At 35.2% G+C, this 20,812-nt stretch overlaps 1 protein-coding gene across 5 annotated transcripts in view; it reads left to right on the top strand.

The window, feature by feature from the left end:
- Positions 1–20,812, top strand: part of vir (VIR_N domain-containing protein) — a 188,056-nt gene that overhangs the window by 44,031 nt on the left and 123,213 nt on the right. For all 5 annotated transcript variants that reach the window (XM_081746558.1, XM_081746557.1, XM_081746556.1 and 2 more), the window contains exons 3-4: positions 9,625–9,760; positions 19,672–19,905. In XM_081746558.1, the coding sequence (XP_081602684.1) occupies positions 9,625–9,760; positions 19,672–19,905 (370 nt within the window). The remainder of the gene's footprint in view (positions 1–9,624; positions 9,761–19,671; positions 19,906–20,812) is intronic.

Raw genomic sequence — 20,812 nt, 5'->3', positions numbered from 1 at the left:
GCCTTGAAAAATAAGTCAGTAAACATATTACAACCGTAATACAATTGATCAAGATCGAAGTAACCTTACATACATTTATCTCGTATATTAACGATTTATTCTATTCCATCTATTCAAGTCACCGAAATTTTTTCTACTTTTCTTAAAAGCCCTTATTATTTACTAAATATATCCGTCATCATGTTGAAAGATATATATATATATATATATATATATATATATACTGTATATAAAAATTCTGAATTAATAAAATTAAACAAGTCGCATTACCTGATGATATCTATGAAACTATGTAAATCTAATAAATACTTCTACTATTACAAACTACTGCTACTTCTGTGAATTACAAACCATTTTTACATTACCTATATGAACTACTACCAGGGGTGGACTGGCTCCATATAAAGAGCGGTGGAACAGATGTTGGAAGGGCGCCAAACCAGTTGTTCGGTACCATGTATCAGCTCATATTATGTCTATAATCACATATGATTTTAACTGTAAGCATAAAATTGAGGTATAGATTAAACTATTGATTATCTGCGGTCTTCCTTTTTTGTTTGTTTGTTTGTTTGTTTGTTTAAAAACTTCAGTCTCAAATAACGAAGAGGTGTTTTAAAGTGAAAGAATGAAAACATTTTTTTTTCTGAAAGAAATAAAGCAATAAACTTGTAAGTACAGAAAACTACTATTTATTAAGTCATAATTCAAAGTATTGAAATATGATGTCATGTTATATTTTTGAAAAGATTAGTTCTACTGCTGGATGAAAGTGTTAAGTGTTATCGTAATTCATAACGCTTCGTTTAAGTGATTCCTCTAATGGATGAAGGCAAGTGATCCGCTAATAAATGAAATAATAAAAACTTTGGAGACAATTTTCTCGAAATGTGAAAGTTTTACATACCATCTTCATCCTCTAACACTTTCAGTTGTAGTGTAAGCTCCCAACTGGAAACAAAATTGCATTTTTGTGTGTCCTTTTGTGGATACTTTGTGGTGCCGAACCACCTAATTCTTTGAATAAAGGGGAAGTACTGTACTTGAAAGAAAAGCCGATATGATTTTTATTTTCGTTTAATATTTATAAACATCAATATGATGACAAAAGCCTTATCTTAAAAAAAAAAAAAGTAAATAACTGTGGATTTGGGTCACTAGACCACACACCTAGGTCTTCACAGTTTCTTATTTATTATATTTACGGGCAAAACCTATTTCAAAATAAACTTGGAGAAACCTTTTGAATTTCGTGTTTGTCTTTTTTTTTTTTTGTCTGTCTGTCTGTCTGGATTTTAGCAAAAATATGTCTGAAATCGTCGGAAATAAGGATTCCAAAGGCTCATCAGCAAGTCGTGAACGAAGCGTTGTTTTTAGATTTCCAAATTATGTTATGCATAAGTGTCGGTGTATGAGGAGAATGGCTTTGTCCATCCGTTCGGCTGTCGACAAGTATCAGAACTAAAACGGTGAGAGATATCGAGATGTGGCTTTTTGCCATCTGTTCAGCGTCTCAATGGTAGGTTCCATATCCTTCGTTAACTTTCTTCAAACCGGAGGTGGTTCAAATTTATCATCTCCGGTTTCAACCCATAAAACAAAAACGGGTAACAGATAGCGGGAAGCTGTTTTTGAGAAACGATTCAGCGTCCCAATGCAATGTACCATGACTATCCCGAACACACTATGAAAACCAGATGTGATTCAAATTCAATATTACTTTCGGTTTCAATATTAATTTCCACAGAGAAAAAACAGTAAAAGATATCGAGATGTTTCCTGCAATCGATTCAGCGTCTTAAGAATAGGTTCCATTATCTCCATTAACCCTCTATTCAAACCGAAAGTGGTTCAAATTAGTCATTTGCGGGTTTAACGTCTATCACCATAGGATGAAAACTGTAATAGATTGCGAGAAGCGGTTTTTAGCAAATGATTCAGCGTCTCAAGGCAACGTACCATGGCTATCCCGAAACTGAAAGTAGTTGAAATTAGCTACTACTTTCAGTTCCAGTACTGACTTCCGTAGAGCAAAAACGGTAAGACATACTAAGATGCATTTTTTTTGCAATCGATTCGACTTCCGAAGGGTTTTATCTTCTCCCTTAAGCCTCTATTGAATTGAAAGTGGTTAAAATCAACCATTTCCGGTTTCATCATTTATCGCCGTAGAACATAAATGGTAATAGATAGCGATAAGCTGTTTTCTGCAATCAATTCAGGGTATCAAGAGAACATAACCATCACAACCCGCAACACTTTACCGAAACCAGAAATGGTTGAAATTTACTATTACTTCCGGATTCAATACTAATTTCATTGTGCAAAAACTGTAAAATATATCCAGATGTAGTTTTTTGCAGTCAATTCAGCTTCCGAGAAGTAGGTTCTATTTTCTTCGTTAATCGTCTATTCAAACCGGAAGTTGTTCAAATTAACGATTTCCTGTTTTAGTCATTATCACCATAGAACAAAAACAGTACGATATAGCGAGTAATGGCGTTCTGATATGGATTCAGCGTCCAAGAAACAGATTCTCTCTTTATTTTATTACCCTATTGCAGCCAGTAGCTAGCTATATAGATATTCTACTTGAAATTTGAGGTTGAACTCTCATAGTTTGGAAGTCAGTCTTATCAAAAATTTCACCTGTGAAACGAAACTCGCTTGTTACCTTTTTAAGATCGTTCATATGATACTTGCGTTGTAGTCAATCTAAGAATGTATGTGTGAGAGTTGAGTACATGTGCTCCAGAATTACACAAGACACACTAGAAGCTTTGCACTTAACAAATACCTTGTATTTCATGGGCTTTATTTTTTTTTATTTTATTTTATTTTTCCTATTCTTTGTCCTCGGAACTTAGAAATGATTCTATGAGATCGTCTGCAAGTTCGTTTTCCGAATCTGAGGAAAGCCTTCTTTATTTGTATAATCCTTAACAGATCCTCCTTGAATCTCATCATTTTTTTTTTTTAATTTTTTTTCATAAGAATTTAAAAATTACTGCCAGAAAAGTGGTGGCATCAGTTTTCTGATACACAAGATGTTCTTTTCATTGATTTCTTGCTTAAAGGTCAGACTATTATTCAAACCTGTTGCAGTGCCTTCGACGGCAGATTTAGTTGAAGCGCATCGTTCCCTTTCTTCATAATAATGCGCCATACTACACTACTCGCTAGACTCTCTAGCAACTGCATGCTTTTGAATTTATCAAATATGCCTCTATTCATCCAACTTCGAACCTTGAAATTGTCGAGACTGAACCACTTCTAATTCAATTTTTCCACGTTGCCGTACCTCTAATGGCGATCGCTCATGTCCCAGTAGGGTGAGTTTTCTTTAAGTGTCGCCTCGATCATTGGAAGAAAGGTGGGCCGATATTAATCAGATTTTCCCGGAGCGTCGAATATAATCCCCCTGCTATCTCAATGCCAGCAATGTTAATGGCGATAGGTATGGTAAAATGTTCAGAGCGTTATACAGCTAGTAGCGGACGCCATCATCACGCACATGCTTTTCTAATTTTTACCATGTCCTCACTTTTTTGTCCCGGTAATGTCAGTTTTTTTTTTTTTTTTTTTTTTTTTTTTTTTTTTTTGCAATAGCTTATTCACATACAGAATTACTTTGTGGCCAAAGCAGCAATTTTTTTTAGCACTTTGCACTCCTGAGATGTTACACCCCCAAAATGGCATCAAAATCACGAACTTCAACTGTGGGACACCCCATAAATCTACGGTGCCAGTAATATCATAGCTGTGGATATTTCTGCAGACTCTTTACATGCAATAAGATTCAGAATAAAACTTATGAACTCCCCACTTCATGCCATTCCAAAATACAGCCTCTTCAAAGTGTGATTTTCTGTACTTTTTCTGGTGAATTCATGTATTGGTTTGGAACTCTGCTTATTCATTTAGAAGCAAGAGTATATATTCTCCGTGTACCTTACTTTCTCCTGTAAACGTTCATATTTGTTTGATGTTCGTGTGCTTCGTACGTCCTGATCAACTATAGTTTTCGTAAACGCTTGCAAATGCAAAAATTGGCACTCCACCGACAACAAACATGGCCGCCATTCAGGAACACTTGTACACACGATAACGTGAATAGTGTTATTGACCTTCTCATACACAAGATTCGTCACACTCAAAGTTCTGTAATTTTCGGAGATGGTCAAGCAACCATTTTTACCATCTTTGGACCACTTCGTATGGATTGACCCAGAAGGCTGTTGTCGAACCCAGCCATTGTGGATATGCAAAATGGATGGTGCTCCAAATGTTAAAATCTATTAAACAAATTATACGCAACCTCCTCAGCACATTTAGTTTTTGTGGGCATGCTGCAAAACAGTCTTGATACATAATAGTGTATTTGTTTTCTCTGTCTGGTTGGGTTTACATACCAGTTAAATCAATCTGGTAACAGCTTTTCGGTTCACGGTGTATAATTCATTTACTAGATGTCTGTGTTCGAGTTTTACTATTTAAAGAAGTGTCTAAATTTTTACTAGCAAATCGGAGTTTCTGGTTTCGCCTAGTGAAAACTAATTGTAACGAATTATATATATATATATATATATATATATATATATACAGAATGGTAAGAAACTATTTGAAAAAAATTAGGGAGCTGATTTCCGACACCGAAACCAACAGAAAAGTCCTTTGGAACTTTAGTCAGTGAGGGATAGTTTTGGCGATATAAGGTGTTGAAAGCGTGGGAAAATAACTTCAGAGGGCTTAATTCGAAAACAACTCATCGTAGAGAGTGCGGTTTAAAACATGACACTCGAAGTCATACTTGCTCGATTGAAAAATGTGTTTCAAACATTCCGCACGATGTGTGCGAGGGATTCCCTAAAGGAACATAGGGATAACTTGCCACATTATAGGGAAACTTGCAATATGAGGTGGATTATTTACCCTGTTATTGTTGACGACTTGCAAGCCCAGACAATGTGGTTATTTTGGAAGGTTGGACGAAGCCACTTACCAAGTATCATTAAAAACGAACAAATTTTACGGATTATCGTAGAACAGGTAGACGGGCAGACACACAAATGGAGGTTGAATCGAGTGTTGGAAGCTCGCTATGCTTGCTTCAATTAGCTGTAGACATCTACCACAGGGTTGTGCGATTTTTAGGCGAAAGAAGGAAGATAACTGATATTTAAAATGTATATATAACAAACACATACTATTTTACATAGTAACGTAGAATAATTTTAATTGCTTGCTAACTGGAACAGTTTCATTTAAATAACTGCAACACATAAAACTTCTAAAAAGTGTATTACAATTCCCAATGGTAGCTCATATTGTTCGGATCCCACGTTAAGTTTTTAATTCTCGTTTGATATAGCCTCAGTGCTGAAAGAGACATAAAACCCAAATTCTAGAAACTAAGTGTATCACAAATCTCTGTTGCTGTTTAATTGTATTTCGTTGAAGACCTTGCATGTGTTAACGGTCCCACATCCTCTTTTATATATTCAAAAAATTTTTGCAAAACATATCGAAATTCACAACCACTTTGAGTTTTGCTTTTATTAGCACACAGTAGCATCTGTTCCGGATATCAGTATATCACGATCGATCAAAACTTCAATATTATCGAGTCCATGTTGATAAACAAAGATCAATATGCTAAAACCAAATTATTCTTAAACATAGGGTTAAGGTGACGATTAGATAGGAGATAAAAAATACAGCATTTTCTCTCTGAATACTAAGTTACACCGTTGAATGGCATTGCCAATAATATAAGAAATCACTTTCTCTAAATACTTTTCCCACTAACTTAATAATAATAGTAAATAAAAGTATCCAGGACTATAATTTATTTTGTTAAAAAAGGAAGAATCGTTTTACGGGAAAAATAACGTATAACGCAAAAAAATGTCAGAACAAAGACGTAAAACGTAGGAGAAAAACTTAAAGGTCTGGCAACCCTATTCTACCATGAACATATTTCTACTTTTTCCAATTTTGAACAAAGCTACCAATGTTGAACATAGATGTGGGTAATTTGACTAAATCACGGGATGAAACTATAGAGATGTGTAAACAGAAATATCAGTAGCAGTACTTACCAGCCTACTGAGAATCTTTACTCGAAAGCAAATATTTTATTCCCATAGCTGACATGAAATAGTTTATCACTAATTTGTATATTAAAAATATTGAAATGAAATGAAATCTTTAAGTTTTACGTCCCACGATTGTGCCGGTTAGGCTAAAGGAAACGGTGATAATGAGAAATCAATAAAATGGTGGAATGAAGAAAGTGGAAGGAAAGGGGAGAACCCCGAGAAAACTCACGAGCACGGTGTTTGTCCACCACAAAGTCCACACGGCGCGAGCTGGGATCGAACCAGGGACCCCAAGCACCGGAGGTGAACGCTCTACCACTGAGCCACCGCGGTCCCCGTTTAAAAATGTATTATTAATCTGTACAACTAAACTGTTATATAACAAAAATCTGTTCAAACGTGGATATTTTAGGTAAAGCAGTTACACGTATCAGGTACCTATACATTTGAATTTAAGAAAAAATGGAGAAAACATGTGTTTAAAAATTAAGTTTTTCTTTATGAAAGATAGAAAAAGAAAAAATGATATTCTGAAGACGTGGAAAGAAGGTTGATAACGCAAAACTTAAACCATGAGCAAAGTTAAGCTATTTTTAATTGTAATTTATATCTCTTATTTCATAACTAACCAAAAACTCGCCAAAACTTGTAATCTTTTCTAACTATAGACACAGAGAAAGGTTCCATCACCAGATATCGAAAATTCATTTCATAATAAAATAAATAAATAAACACATAAATAAAAGACAGAAGTGAAAAGATAAATAGAATTCTCTCACACATAGTCGGATACTAGAGAAATCATATTTAATTACGAAAGTAAATGCATTAAGCATATCCTAATTATGAAGAAAAAAAAAACGAAATCATATTTACATCAAAGATATTACAAAATTGTCTCGCAAATTGAAATATTATTCAGTTTTAGATAATAAATTTGGAGTTCTCCGTGACTTATAAAATTGTTAGCAAATGTAATGATGTGAAAATGGTTTTCAGTAAAAGTATTCAGTATTATAATACTGAAGCGTGGAGATACTACATGGTATGAAAAGTAATGAATGACATTACGTGTCATACTTGTTAATAATCTTAGGAATGTTTAAATTTTTTAGGGAAAGAATACTTTTAAACTTTTAAAGAAATAACTTGATAAATATGAATTAAAATAACGCTTTTTTTTTTTTTTGTTTGTTTGTTTTCGTAGTATATGTTCCAGATTGTTCGTACTGTAAATAGTTATAAAAATAATAAGAAACATCGAAACTTATCTAAGCCACCACTTGTTTCGAAGAGACCTATTCAATTGTTACTAGTGGCTAAGTTACGTGGATAGTCAACTTTTATCAGGACTAGATCGACTAAAGTGGAATCTGAAACAGTAGTCGAGCTTGTAATTAAGATAACAGTGTTTTGTACTACAGTACTACACATTGATAGGTGCACTTATCTCTGGTCTAGTGGCTAGCACGCGCACCTTTGATGCACTGGTCCTGGTTCGATTTCCGGTGCAAAAGCACGAAACGCACTTCAGTAGTTCCCTAAGTTGTAGATCCATACTTTATATAGACTTGGCGCTGAAACGGGACGCTAAACTTAAACAAACAAATACACCAATATTTCTCTCAACATGAGGCTACAAAGAATCTTAAACGTGTTACATATTTGCCTAGTATCATGTCCCCAATTTGTGCCGTACTGGCCATTTCAAATTTTACAACTAAATGAAATAAGAAATAGTATTTTGAAGTGACAGATTTCGTAATAACCTACGAATCCTGTATTCTTGCATAGTGGTAAAGCTATCATATTGCGATCCTACTCTTTGAAAAAGGGCTGGCCAATCCATGATACACGAGCTAGTAATGTTACACGAGCTTTTTGAAATGTAGCTGTTAATGCTATGGAGAACTACCAAATCTCGAAGTGGCAAAAGAAAACCTCTTTACCTAGATCATAACTTCTTTTTCCTTTCTTTCTTCCTTTCTTTTCAAGCAAAGAGGCGTTCTTTTGTTTCCCTTCCCTTTTAATGGGATCAGGTAGATTTAAAAAAAAGATTACTACATAACATGCAAAAAGTGAAAAAGTGAATGACTGGACCGGGATTTCCGGCACGTTGTGCTGATGCGTGAATCACTACGCCATTCAGTCCGCTTCCTAGAACAGCCACACACACTCTCACTTTTGAAGGCCGTGGCTTGTACCAGCCTAGCTGCTGTACTTGGATAATCCAGTGTCCAAGTATTGAGAACACCTTTTGATGGTTGTAATTTCAGATATATTAATGAAAAAAGAATACAAGCGATTTAAACTTTATACACCAGATTCTCTGTAGGTGCAAATTCAGTACCGCACAACGAGTTAAAATGTGAATGACTGGACCGGGACTCGAACTCGGGATCTCCGATGAGTTCCGATGAATGCCGATGAGTTAACGTGTGTACTACGCCACCCAATCCCTGTCCCAGAACAGCCACACACCAACACAACATTTATCATTAAACAGGAGAAATACGTTGGAGTGACACATTCAATTCATAAAAATCAGTATGTGGTGTACTGCAGTTTTATTATTATTATTATTATTTTAAGAAAATTTCGGAACATTAGCACTACACGATAAAATTTATAAATGTAAATTTGCAGGAACGTTAGACCATAGATGAGAATCAGAACTAAACGTGCGGAACCTATATTCAAAATTTAACCGAGGTCGCCGTTAATTAGTCGACAGGAAAAAGTGATAGTAGTAAGGTTGTAAGTGACTGATTAGTAGAGGGCCAGCTTCTTAAAAAATGGAAATTATAAGCTGTTTATAATGGCTAGAAATGGTTTAAATATTGTATCATTTATCGCGTACCCGACAAACAAACGTTAATCCTTAATGTTTTGCGAATGGTGAAGTTGACCGCTTTTACGAAGTTCAATGAGGATATTGAGAGGGTTGTGAACAGAGGATATGTTTTTTAATTAAATTGTCCTTATAAAGTATTACTTGCTTCTTATTTTCGGTCAGTTTTACTTGTTACTCTTATTTGAATGTTGCATCCACAAGCAACATTCCAATTTTGAAGAACGTGACACAATACTAGAATTGGAGCAGTTTAACGTGTTGTGGCTTCTATTCAATGCGTTCTACTCGAAACGAAGTTGAAACCAGCAAACAATAAAACCGAGCGCGTTAGCCATGAAGCTTCGGGAAGCTCCTTCGACACGGGGGACCCTGTTCGATTTCTATTAGGATCTCGTGTTTCGGATCCTACGTTGACTATATATATATATATATATATATATATATATATATATATATATATATATATATAAAGAGGTGAATAATAGATAACATTAGTACCAGGCGTGTGGTTTCGTGGGGGATTAACCTTCACATTCGTTCATCTGCAGAATGAGTGAGGGAAAATAATCATGTTTAACCATATCATTGAATATAGTACATGTAATTTGTTTATTTATTTCATGGGTAATATTATACTAACATTTTTTCTTTAATTTTCCCTTTTTTCAGAGCTACAAATCCATCACAGTTTGAAATAGAATTTTTTGTGAATGATCTTAGTAAACCAGGAGCATCTACCTTTGAAAGTCTAGGAGGACTAGAATACAAACAAAATGTAAACATTCATCTTGAGTGCGAGCGGCGGGTGAGTACTTTGCATCACATTATGAAAGATACATTTTACTTTGTGACCATTTATGTTTACGGTTTTTATTACTAATTTCTTTAGCTCGTTACTTGCCGAGGCAGAGATATATCGATTTGAAGAAAATGAGTGTTTAATTGGTTGGTGATATGATGGGATGCGGTTAACAGGAAATATATATATATATATATATTTTAATGTTAATAGAGTTCCTTAGTGGCAATGCGGTTAACTTACCCGTCTTCAACGCAGGAGACCTGGATTCGATTCCTGGCGGGAATTCATCTAGTTCGGATTCTACGTTAAGCTGATAGGTCCACGTCTCATATTCCCTTGCTGCTGAAGGGGACGCTAAACTCTCATCCAATATTACACATTAAAACATTCAAAAGAGAGAAAATCTATGAGCGGTTTCAAGCCACCCCTTACCTCTTCTTCAGTTCGTCCAAAGAATACTGAAGTCCTTGATATGTATTTCTACGTAAGATCACTGGTAACATACACTCGACTAAAGATCTTGAAGTAACATTCAATTAACGATCTTAAACTGCAAATGTTTAAACTGAAAACATTTACATCCAATCAAGAAATACTTGTCGTGTAAGGACTTTTCATTACTCATACATTAGCAAGAAAAGGAAATGGTAGTACAGAAACACAAACTTATCCCATCAGTTTTATTCTACAAGATGGACAAGCAAACAATTTTATACATCATATCTCTTACGTGCTAAGTTTTTTGAGATGCACTGAAGAGGAAGTGAGGAGTGCCTCGAAACCGTTCATATTTTTTGTCAGTTGCATGGCGGGAAAAATGAATTTTACTGAAATTCATCGTCCTCTAGAAGCCGTTTAGAGTAAGGAAATCGTGGTTCGCTGTACAGGGTTCACACTGAAGCTGAAAGTCCGGGAAAGTCATTCAAAATCCGAGAAATGCTTCAAACTATGCCGAGAGTCTGGGAACTTGTTAAGTTCCACAAAAGAGACAGGTAAAATACAATCAAATTTCACGAAATTAATCAGTGTTCTTATTATTCAAGTAATGTTAACGAGCATTACAGCTGTTTATAGAAGATATAGAGAACACCTCAAAAGAACTAATGTAAATTTAAAAAGATTATAATAAAAAGGTAGTAAAAATAAGTTTTTTTTAAAAAAAGAAATAAAGCAGCTTAAGAAATACCAAAAGGTCTTAAAAATTAAAGCTTTGAAAGAGCAACAAATTAAATAAATGAAAAAAAGAAGAAAATATGATTGATATGTTGGTTTTCCATTACAGTATAATTTGCTTCTTATGGAAAGAGCTACAAGGGATAATTATCCCTGGTAGTTCTTTCCATATAATTTACTTTCCATTATAATTTACTTTTGGGGATATTTTCTTTGGGTGAGGTTTCCCTAAAACTCCTTATAATTTTGTTCATACTTTGCAAGAGAATGTTTAATTAATAATTACAATACAGCACTATATGGACTTCAAAGTGTTTTCAAGAAAGTACCAATCCTTGTATAAGGAATTTAGTCACCAAAAATATTTGAATTCAAGAGCGAATTAATTCTGGTTCCTGTTAAAGGATAATGTAAAAAATTAAAATTGGAATAAACTGAAATAAATAAAACTTCGTTTTGAAGAGCTAGAGACGTCTTCCTCATTGGTAAGAGTAATAAAATAAAATGGCTATATCTAGGTGGACTATGAAATTATGCTTGTTTCCCGAATGTCCCATTTTTGATTGTCGAAATCTGGTCATTCTACCTGGCAAGCTGTTTCATTCTTGTTTTTCCTTGAGGTCTCTCTCTGGCAATTTTGGATTTAGTACATCATCGTAACTTGTATCTTCACAGATTGCAAAGGCATATATTGTTTGTTGTTCCTTTGGAAGGTATCATACTTTCATTAACAGCCAGCGCGGCACATGCTTTGTATACCTTATTAATTGTATTGTTCAGATACATAACGTGAACTCACGAATTTTAACATACTTTGGGCGATCTCTTGCAGGATTGATCTCTTATATTAAAGTTATTTCTTCCGTTGTTTTCTTGACACGCGTACAGGCATAACCCGTAATATAATAAACTGGCCGGGTGCAGGATCAGAATACAATAGTTTCCAAGTTCTGATAATAGTAATTTACAATGCCCACGAAGATGATAAAAGCTCTTCCCAGGAACATCAGAAAATAAATTCTTGGTGGCAAGTATATTTCCCACGGCCTGCGAAAGGTTTAAATTCATAACCCTTCTCATATTGATCCAAAGAACCACTTAACTACTACTATATACTAATTACATTGTAGTCCAGTCATCATCTTAGCTGTGAGCCAAGGCTGACCAACACACGACCTCAACAACAGCCTAAGTCCATAAACGCAGAAGTCTAAAATTACAGTTTTTTTCCCTTCTTTTCTTTTCTTTCTTTCTTTTTTTTTTTTTTTTTATAACAATTATTGCATAAAATTGTTCGAAAATCTAATTTAGAATGAAAATGTGAAAGTAATGTAGAATTGAACTAGAATGTCAGAATTATGACCCAAGTCGGGAGTCACCGTACACTACGTCAATTCAAGTACCAATCTGGTAAGAGAAATTAAAATCCAAGATAACAATCTTATTGTTAGAACAAACTTGGTAAAAATTAATAAATGTTAATTTGTTTATATTCAGAAGCATTTGTACACATTTTACTATATACAAAAATCTTAACGTTTAGTCAAATTTATTTTCACCACTGGTCTACGTTTGTTCAGAAAGTCTTAGATTTCGATTACTTTGTTTATAAACGTTTAAAAGCACGAAATCTGCACAAATCATATATTAGTTAAAATACTACAATCTATTCTTCAAATCTATGTGGTGATTACATTGTTTAGATCTAATCTAAGATGTAGGAACTGCTCAAGTTGTTGAAAGAATGTAAGACAATTTTAAAATTAGTCTTGTTAATAAAATACCTAACGCCCAATTATAGGTTAAGAAGTAGTTTCGGGCATTTTAATCTTGCTTAATTTTCGTTTAATCCAAATAGCCAAATATTTTGTTCGCGGTTAAATCTAATTGCAAGATTATGGCAAACCAAACTTCTCTATATATTTACTATCCGTCCGTCCGTGCATCCAGGAGACACATATATATATATATATACACACACACACACACATATATATATATATATATATATATATATATATATATATATATATATATATATATATATATATATATACGAGGGCTATCCAGAAAGTAGATTACGTTTTGGAATAAAAAATCAACAAAGTATAGGAAACAAATTTTATTATATACATATGAAAGCCACACACAAATACTACTTTTCGACATAGTCACCATTCAAATTAAGGCATTTATCGTAGCGATGTACGGGCTTGGAAATTCCTTCGTCGAAAAATTCGGCCGCCTGCGACTTCAACCACTTCGTTACCTCTTCTTGCAGCTGTTCGTCGTCATCAAAACGCTGCATAGCCAGCCACTTCTTCATTGCTGGAAGTAGGTGGAAGTCGCTCGGTGCCAGGTCGGGACTGTACGGCGGATGAGGAAACAACTCCCACTGAAAAGATTCAAGAACTTCACGCGTGACATTTGCCGTGTGGGGCCGGGCGTTGTCGTGAATCAACAAGATCTTAGAGCTCAACATTCCTCTGCGCTTGGTTTGAATTGCTCTTCTGAGGTTTTGCAGAGTTTGGCAATACCTTTGAGCGTTTATTGTAGTGCCTCTTTCCAGGAAGTCCACCAAAATCACACCTTTTCTGTCCCAAAAAACAGTCGCCATCATCTTCCTTGCCGACATTGTTTGCATGCATTTCTTGGGTTTTTGGGGAGAACCTGTGTGCCCCCACTGCATTGATTGCAATTTCGTTTCACAGTTCACGTGTTTCACCCATGTTTCGTCACCAGTAACGATGCGATCGAGTAAAGAGTCACCATCCTTATTGTAGGCGTCCAAAAAGTGCAACGCTGCAGCCATTCGCTGATTTTTGTGGTCCTCTGTCAAGATTTTTGGAATCCATCTTGCACAAAACTTGTGGTAACCAAGCTTTTCGCTGATGATTTCGTGCAACAAACTTCGCGAAATTTGTGGAAAACTCAAAGAAAGTTCCGTTATTGTGAACTTTCGATTTTCACGGACTTTAACATCGACTTTTTCGACAAGTTCGGCAGTCACTTTGCTGGGTCTCCCACTTCGATCTTCGTCGTGAACATTGGTTCGGCCATTTTTAAATCTTATGACCCACTGTCGCACTCCACCTTCAGTGATAATGTTGTCCCCATACACTTCACACAGCTGCCGATAGATTTCTATCGGTTTACAGTTTTTTGCTGTCAGAAACCTTATTACTGCACGCACCTCGCAGCTCGCGGGATTTTCAATTAACGCAGACATTTCAAACCGTCACAGTATCTTAACGGAGCACAGCACGAACCTCTCACTACACGGCTAGATGCCGACTGAGCTGCGCAACGCTCTGACCCCAAGATGGCCGCGCTAGCCCCGCCCCTAGCGGACACAGACGAAAACGTAATCTACTTTCTGGATAGCCCTCGTATATATATATATATATATATATCTCAACTACTTGAATCATCACCGAAGTTTGTTAGTTTATAAAGGGTCAAAAGTTTAAAGGTTTCTAATGACAGTCCAACTTCCAACCCAAAAGAGAGTAAAATCGCAGATTGAAATCGATTATTAGGAGACAACTAATTTCGTTTTGAGAGTATTCTTATCATATTTAAACAAAAACTCAAATGTAATAAATTGGACAGAAAAGACTGTCTAAAGAACAAGTTCACTTATAGGAATACTAGTTTTGAAATAATTCACCTACTGAAAGCTGAGATGAAATTTTTTAAGAATCTGCTTAAATTTGAAAAATAGAACAGAAGGTTTCCAGAGACACTTTATTTTTAGAAGCTTTGAAAATTGAATAAATCGATTAGCCAAAGGCTGAAGAAGTGTTTCCGGTCCGTGAGGCCACTGTCTACAGACAAGTGTTGAGAAGACTATCTGAAGAGTTGATGCGAAAATTATTTGTCTTAAAGAAATGTTAAATTGTAAAGACCAAAGACCAAAGGAAACGTTGACGACCAGTAAGGCTGGTAACTACCATCGAGTTGTGAAGTGAATCAATGATGGACTAAAAGAAAGAAAAAAAAATGAAGGATTAAAATATATATCTGCTAGAAGGCTCCTAGAAGGGAGTTTCTAGAAGGCTCCTTTCTACCCATTTTATATATATATATATATATATATATATATATATATATATATATATATATATATATATATATATATATATATATATATTGGGTAGAAAGGAGCCTTCTAGAAACTAAATTAAACTTTTGCTAGTTCAGGGAGATTTTTCTAAAGACACTAACGACCAGTGAAGCCGATCTATACCTGCCGTCAAGCTTTGAAAAGGCCCGGCTATGAAAGTAAAAAAAGCAAGAATTATTCTGAGTCTGACAAGTAAAGAAAAGCATTTTTTAAAAATCATTTTTCTGGCCCGTGACTATTAGTTCCAAAGCGTAGAAACACTAAGTTGGAACATGTCGAAATCCCTACCTTAGTATATACAGTAGTTCCTTCCGCTGTCGTTTTCCGGTCATGACTGATCGAGAGTGCTCCCAGGACCTCTGTTTATACGTTGTGGAGTTCGTTCCTCACCACATATTGCAATCGTTATGTAATCTTTTCTAGAATTACGACGTTTAAGTAAATCCCAAAGTAAAGTTCGAGTAGGAAAATATTTATTCACGATTCTTCACATCGATGATGCCTTGAAACAAAGAGATGTGCGTTGTTGCAATTGTTATGCGGTGTTATTCAGGAATATGCTATAAAGAAAATCAAAGGTAGCAACCAGGACCTAAAGCTGAATGGCACTCACCAGGTTATATCTTACGCGGATGATGTAAATCTAATAGGGATGTTGTGGGGACAGTAGAAAGAAATGTTCAGATTTTATTAAACACTTACAAGGATATGAGTTTAGAAATAAATGAGGAGAAAACTAGGTACATGGAAATTTGCCGTGAACGTAATACTACAAATTATGGATGCGTTAAAATATCAAATAATACCTTTGACAAAATGGATACTACCAAATGTAGGATCAAAACCATATCCACGAAGAAATTAGAAAGCGACTGAAAGTAGGGTATTCGTGTTATTCAGTCAAAACTATTTTGTCTTCGCGAATTCTGTCGAATAAAGTTATAACAGCACCAGGATTCGTGTCCGTACGTTGGTTCCGAGAGCAGCTCCGGAACACACTATTTTATGTTTAGAACGTGAGTGGCATTGATCGATTCAGCCAGTAATGCAGTGTCTTGTCTTCGATACACAAAGCACAGGATCTCGAGGTCCGATGACCAAAGTTTGGGTGTTTACTAGCCCAGCAGAATGATTAAAGAATTTTGGTATCAACACTCCAACAAGGCATAGAACTGAACACAGATATATAAATCACTTCATACCTTGGATTCCCATAACGTCTCATAATATACCTTACATGCCCATAACGTCTCATAATAACATCTTATACTAACATGCACATTTTGCACATACATGATATTCCCGTGTAGAAATACTAGTAAGACGAAAATATGTTAAACAAGATTGTTTAACATATTTTGCTGTATAATGGTTAAATTGTTTAAATTTTGCTGTAAAATGTTTTCCGAAAACTTTCTGTTATTGTAATTACTGAATCTAAAATATTGTAAATTTTCTGTTGCATGAAAAATTGTACAAATATTAACATGAATATATTACGTTATTATTATTTATAATCTACGTTTTGCAGCAATCATGTAAAAGGAACGACAAATACACTGCATTTCCGAGTAGTTACGAAAGTTAGACTTCCGTGAAAGGATTTTAGAGTTTGTAAATTAGAAGGAATCAGTTTCAACAGACATAAATTTATTACAACAAATAACAAAACAAAGAACATATGTATATATATATAACAATAACTAACTAACCGGTTCCTTTAAGAAATTGTTCCAATCAATAACGGTTTAAATGTCGGAAGGAGAATGCACATTATTATTATATTTTCTCATTGATTTGATAATTTAGAGTAAATTTAAAGTTCAAATTTTGACTCAAAAGGTTAGTTCGAATTAGATTACAAAACCAAATATTATAAATAACATCAAATTTAAATATAATAGGAATCAGGCTCATATCCCAAGTGGGCGACCAATACTCACCAAAATGTTTAATTCAAAATCACACTAAAACATAAAGGTTAAAATTTAGAAAAAGTTAATATTAATCACACACTAGGATTTAATCCTGGTTCCTTATACAAACCCACTTAATTTATACTTTTCACTATTTCATTTTCACGATACTATAATAAAGCAATTCAATTCACACAACCACAAGAAGGCGTTAACAGTGTCAATTACCTTGTCAGATTACAAGGTTCGATAGATCAGTTCGTAGGTGGCAGCATCATAGCCAGTATAAGTAATGTTCATCATATGCAATGTTTCCGTCTCTATTCTGAATCAACCCCCCCTTTTTTTTTTAATAACTGCAGTTTGGGAGCTTTTTCGTAGTGAATAAGCCCCTGCATGGAATATACGAGCGCGACCCTTATACAACGGATAAATACGTTAAGATATTTAGACAAAACTCTTCTAGTTTACACTAGGAAAAGATAAAATAGTACTATTATATTTGTGTGGGGTTGCGCCCACATTATTACGGTTAACTAATTACGGATAAGCGAATACTTTTTTTTAATTTATTATTATTATTATTATTATTATTTTTATTTTCCATCAAATATTGTTTTTATATAAGAAATCTGTACCTTCTTTCGGAAGCCTGACTGAACTTTTTTGGGACTGTCCCGACGAGTTCCTTGAGTTTAGACCAAGAGACGAGGTGAGCTTGGCATACGAAGCGATTGCTAAAAATAAATTTGAAGGGTCACAGACGCTCCCTATAAGGTACACAATTTTGTCTTCGCAGCTTCCTGAACTATTTCAAGCGATGTCCAAAGTGAAGAACGGACCAGTGGCATAGCGTTCAATTAGCTAAAAAATTCCATATAAAATCACGGTATCGTTATAAAATAATATAAAAAGTATATTTACGCCTGTTCTGCTGTATAGTTGGAAACATGGTCACTTACTTCTCTGAGGGAAGAACGCAGACTAAAAGTATTTTGAGAATAAAATCCTGTTCTGGCTAGAGAGACGAGAATAGGGAATAGCAGATTAAACCCTTTACGTAACATCGTTTGTGTCATTAAATGTAGGAGGCTCCGGTGGGCAGGTCATGTAGCCAGTCTGAATGGAAGAAAGTAGAAACGCTTTCAAAATTTCACGGGAAACCCAATTGGGAAAAGACCATTAACAAGATCGAGACGCAAATTAGAAGACGATATGAAGATGGATCTCGCAGAAATAGGAATAGAAAGCAGAAGCTGATTCAATTGGTTAAAGACAAAAGTCAGCTGAGGGCTTTTATGAATGCAGCATTGAACCTCCGGGTCATAGAGTGAGTTAATTATATAATTTTTTTCGAGTTGATGTCTACTTTCAGTCTGAACGCGCTCTCCCCACTCCTTAAAAATCAAGGAAAACGGAAGATCTTTTTCTTCTTTTATGTATAACTTGCAAATATAACAAGCAATTTTGGAAATATACAGGCTGTGTGAGAAAGAAACAATGTTCGTTCGGTAGGTTTAATTGTATGGAAAAGTTAAAACCGACTTTATATAATTATTTTCAATATCTGATCATGAATTTTTCAAGCGCTGAAAGGAGCTTCAAAAAGAGATTTTAAAGATTACATGTGCCCAAAAGGACCAAAAGTGGGCTTATTCCTTTGGGTACTGAACGCGTCACATTATAGACGAAATATGAAAAACAACAACGGTGCGCTGCTTTTATCTAAACAAGTGCTGATTACACGTTATTTTATTATCAAAATACGGGTTATTTTCTACTTGCCAATACTAATTTTATATAGAAAAATAATACTTACTTTCGCTTAAGCAGATCACTTTTCGTTAACTTGCGGAGATTTTACGCCTACACCAGAGGTCCAAGTTAATTTTCAGTCGGGTTTAGCTTCACATTCAGATTTAGGAGAATGTTTTCCTTGTCCCAGTGACCTTCATTTAAGATATCACTATACAAAATCGCTAGACATCGGTGGATATCGCTAGACAAATAACTTTGTGAACGTACGAAGCTTGATGCCTACGCTAGAGGTTCACCTTCGATTTTCTCATTCAGGTTTTACGAATAGGTTACTCCCACGTCAGAGACCTTCATCTATACATGCTGTCATTCACTCAACCACATTGTGGTTCATACTCAGTGTCTGACTATGCTGTTTTTTGTATTTAATTGTTAAGAACATATTAAAACTGTTCCGTTGGAAAAATTTCTTTCTTTTGTTTTATGCATTAGCTACAAAATATAAAAGTTGATAACAATATATAGCCCTTTAACTATTAAAATGTTGACATTGACCGATAATGTTACTTGCTCTTTCTTCCATGCGGAAACCAAAGGGGAAATAAATATTTTAACATAGTATGCTACGCTTTAAACTGTACACTGATAGAGAAGATCGCTACTCAAACGCTTCCGGCTATGTGCTATTCCAGCTGTTCCGATCTCTTGTCCGACTGGGGAGCTAAATTTGAGTCCCAAAAAGAGAGACCGTAACAGGAATCTATCAATTGGTATATGTCGCAACTTTGCACGTTTGTTTGTTTGTTTCGTTACACACCAATAATAATGTATAATTTGATCGAATGAGTTTAAATTTGTTCAGTGTGATTCAACTCTCGACGTTTTTAATTGATTTTGAGACATACTTTTCAACTTATGCGTATATATTTTTTTCTTTTTAGATCCCAACCGATGGCTTGGTGTTGAGAGGTTGTTACACAACTATAACACTTGCTGTATATGGAGCACTTACAAAAGCATTACAAGAACAAGCTCCGCCGCCTCCACCACCAGTCATCAATACACGTCCTCCAGCACCAACACCAGTGTCCGCCACTGCTCGGACAGAGCCGCGAGTGGCGGAAGCCGCTGTACCCAACTCTGCAACGGCCGAATGGGTTCAACAGCATGCGCAGGTAAGAAGCAGAACAATAAAAAAACATGGTTGCATTCTTTTTAAAGTAAATTTTGAGAATCATCTTAGAGCTACGTAGGCTGGGGAGATAATAATATGAAAGAAATGAAATCCGTAGTTTCACGTCCCAGGGTTACGGCTAAAGGAGATGGATGATTAATGAAAGTGGATGATGGGTGGAACAAGAGTGCGGGAGAACCCCAGTAAAGCATTCAGAAGGGAGATCATAGTATTTCAAACAATGAGATTAATCTAGTTTTACCTATTAGTATCATTTAATTATTCAGACATTCTTGGGAAAATAGCTTCTTCGTATGTTGTAACCAAGACTGCAATCAAGTGTTTTCGAATTTTGGTATAATACTCTATCGTTAAGCTTTCTCGTTTCTAAGTTCCTCATAGGGTTTGAAATAAGTTTTATGGAAAAGCCAGAAAACAGACTCGCTTTCCTTTAAATTTTGCATTATACAGAAGTAAATAATGACTGACATAGACCCCCAATTATAATAAGTAAAACGATGATGCTGTCGATTAGTCTTGGAAGGAGAAAGAAAAGCAGCAGATCGTCTTCTCACTGATAACCCAGTGCTAAAATATCAGAAGACCGGTGTTAGCAATCGGAAGACCGATGTTAAATTTTGTCGCTAATCAACGATATATATCGTAGCTTTGCATGTAGACTAGTAATATACAGAAATGACTAATTAGAATATCAGGTAGTCTCTTAAAAGTATTGAACCTTTTGCGCTCGAGATGTTTTAATGTCCTAATCTCAAGATATATGAGTCGCAACAAGTCAGGCTAACACCATTCTACACCTGACAGTTGAAGCTAGTAGTTGTGCAAGAAATGTTGGAATTTTTGCAATCAAGTGTGAGATATTGCGCTGTGAAGATGAGTGAACTGCC

Source organism: Thermobia domestica, chromosome 18 (genome assembly GCF_964235325.1).
Source record: "Thermobia domestica chromosome 18, izTheDome1.hap1.1, whole genome shotgun sequence".
In the NCBI taxonomy this organism is placed as follows: domain Eukaryota; kingdom Metazoa; phylum Arthropoda; class Insecta; order Zygentoma; family Lepismatidae; genus Thermobia; species Thermobia domestica.
This window is presented reverse-complemented; position numbering and strand designations above follow the sequence as displayed.